Raw genomic sequence first — 790 nt, 5'->3', positions numbered from 1 at the left:
GCCTCTGTAAGAAGCCCAGTCACCTTACCAGACTGATAACAGTGTGTTAGCGGGGCTGTGGGGCCATTGTCTAAAAGCACAGACATTTTCCATTCAAAACCTTTATGCAGCAACTCAATTAACACAATTAGTTCTAAGCAGAGAGAAAACATGGATCCAGACGAACATTTCTATACTGTTTCAATTACAAAGTAACACTTTCAACCATATGATTAGATGCCATCTTGCTAAAAAGGCAGATGAGTGTCCTCATTTGCTATAAAAGCAACTTTAAAGTGACCTATTGTTGCCAGGAAACTTCAGATAAATGTTTGTTAAAGACTGATGTGATGTGTCGAATATAGTAGAATCATTGTCCCAGTTTATTATATGGACAATCAATTTACAAGCCCAAATAAAATGCTGGCAAATCAGTGTGGCAATGATCAATTTCAGCTTAAAAGCACAAACTAAAAAAAAAATATCTATGTTCACCAGAATTTTCCCGCTCTTACCGGACTGATCGTTCATCATTCTGATGGCTTTGGCCTTGGCCAGCTCCAGTGCTGTGACCCATCTCTGCCTCTCCACCTCTGTGCTGGCTTTCAGATGGTACGTGCGCCCCCCACTGCTCAGAACAATATTGCAGGCGTCTTCGGTGTCGATGTGCGCCGTGGCCAGGTTGATGGTGCCGCGGCACGTATGGGCCATCTCTGCTTGTGTCCTATCAGGAGCGACGAAGACAGGAGCAACCAAAACATGGAGTGCAGGAAATGAGAGGGAGGTGTTAGTACATGATGACAAAAAGACA

General features: G+C 43.5%; 1 protein-coding gene across 1 annotated transcript; it reads right to left on the bottom strand.

The window, feature by feature from the left end:
• Positions 1-28: 28 nt before the first annotated feature.
• Positions 29-699, bottom strand: LOC107735432 (oxysterol-binding protein 2-like; the record flags this gene model as incomplete). Its single annotated transcript, XM_016547116.1, has 2 exons — positions 495-699; positions 29-70 (listed from the first exon to the last, which is right to left on the bottom strand). Coding segments are annotated over exons 1-2 (238 nt in total), but the record flags the coding sequence as incomplete, so codon positions are not given.
• Between the last annotated feature and the right edge of the window lie 91 nt (positions 700-790).

Source organism: Sinocyclocheilus rhinocerous, unplaced genomic scaffold, assembly GCF_001515625.1.
Source record: "Sinocyclocheilus rhinocerous isolate Xijiao unplaced genomic scaffold, SAMN03320098_v1.1 C36054350, whole genome shotgun sequence".
Classification (NCBI taxonomy): Eukaryota; Metazoa; Chordata; class Actinopteri; order Cypriniformes; family Cyprinidae; genus Sinocyclocheilus; species Sinocyclocheilus rhinocerous.
This window is presented reverse-complemented; position numbering and strand designations above follow the sequence as displayed.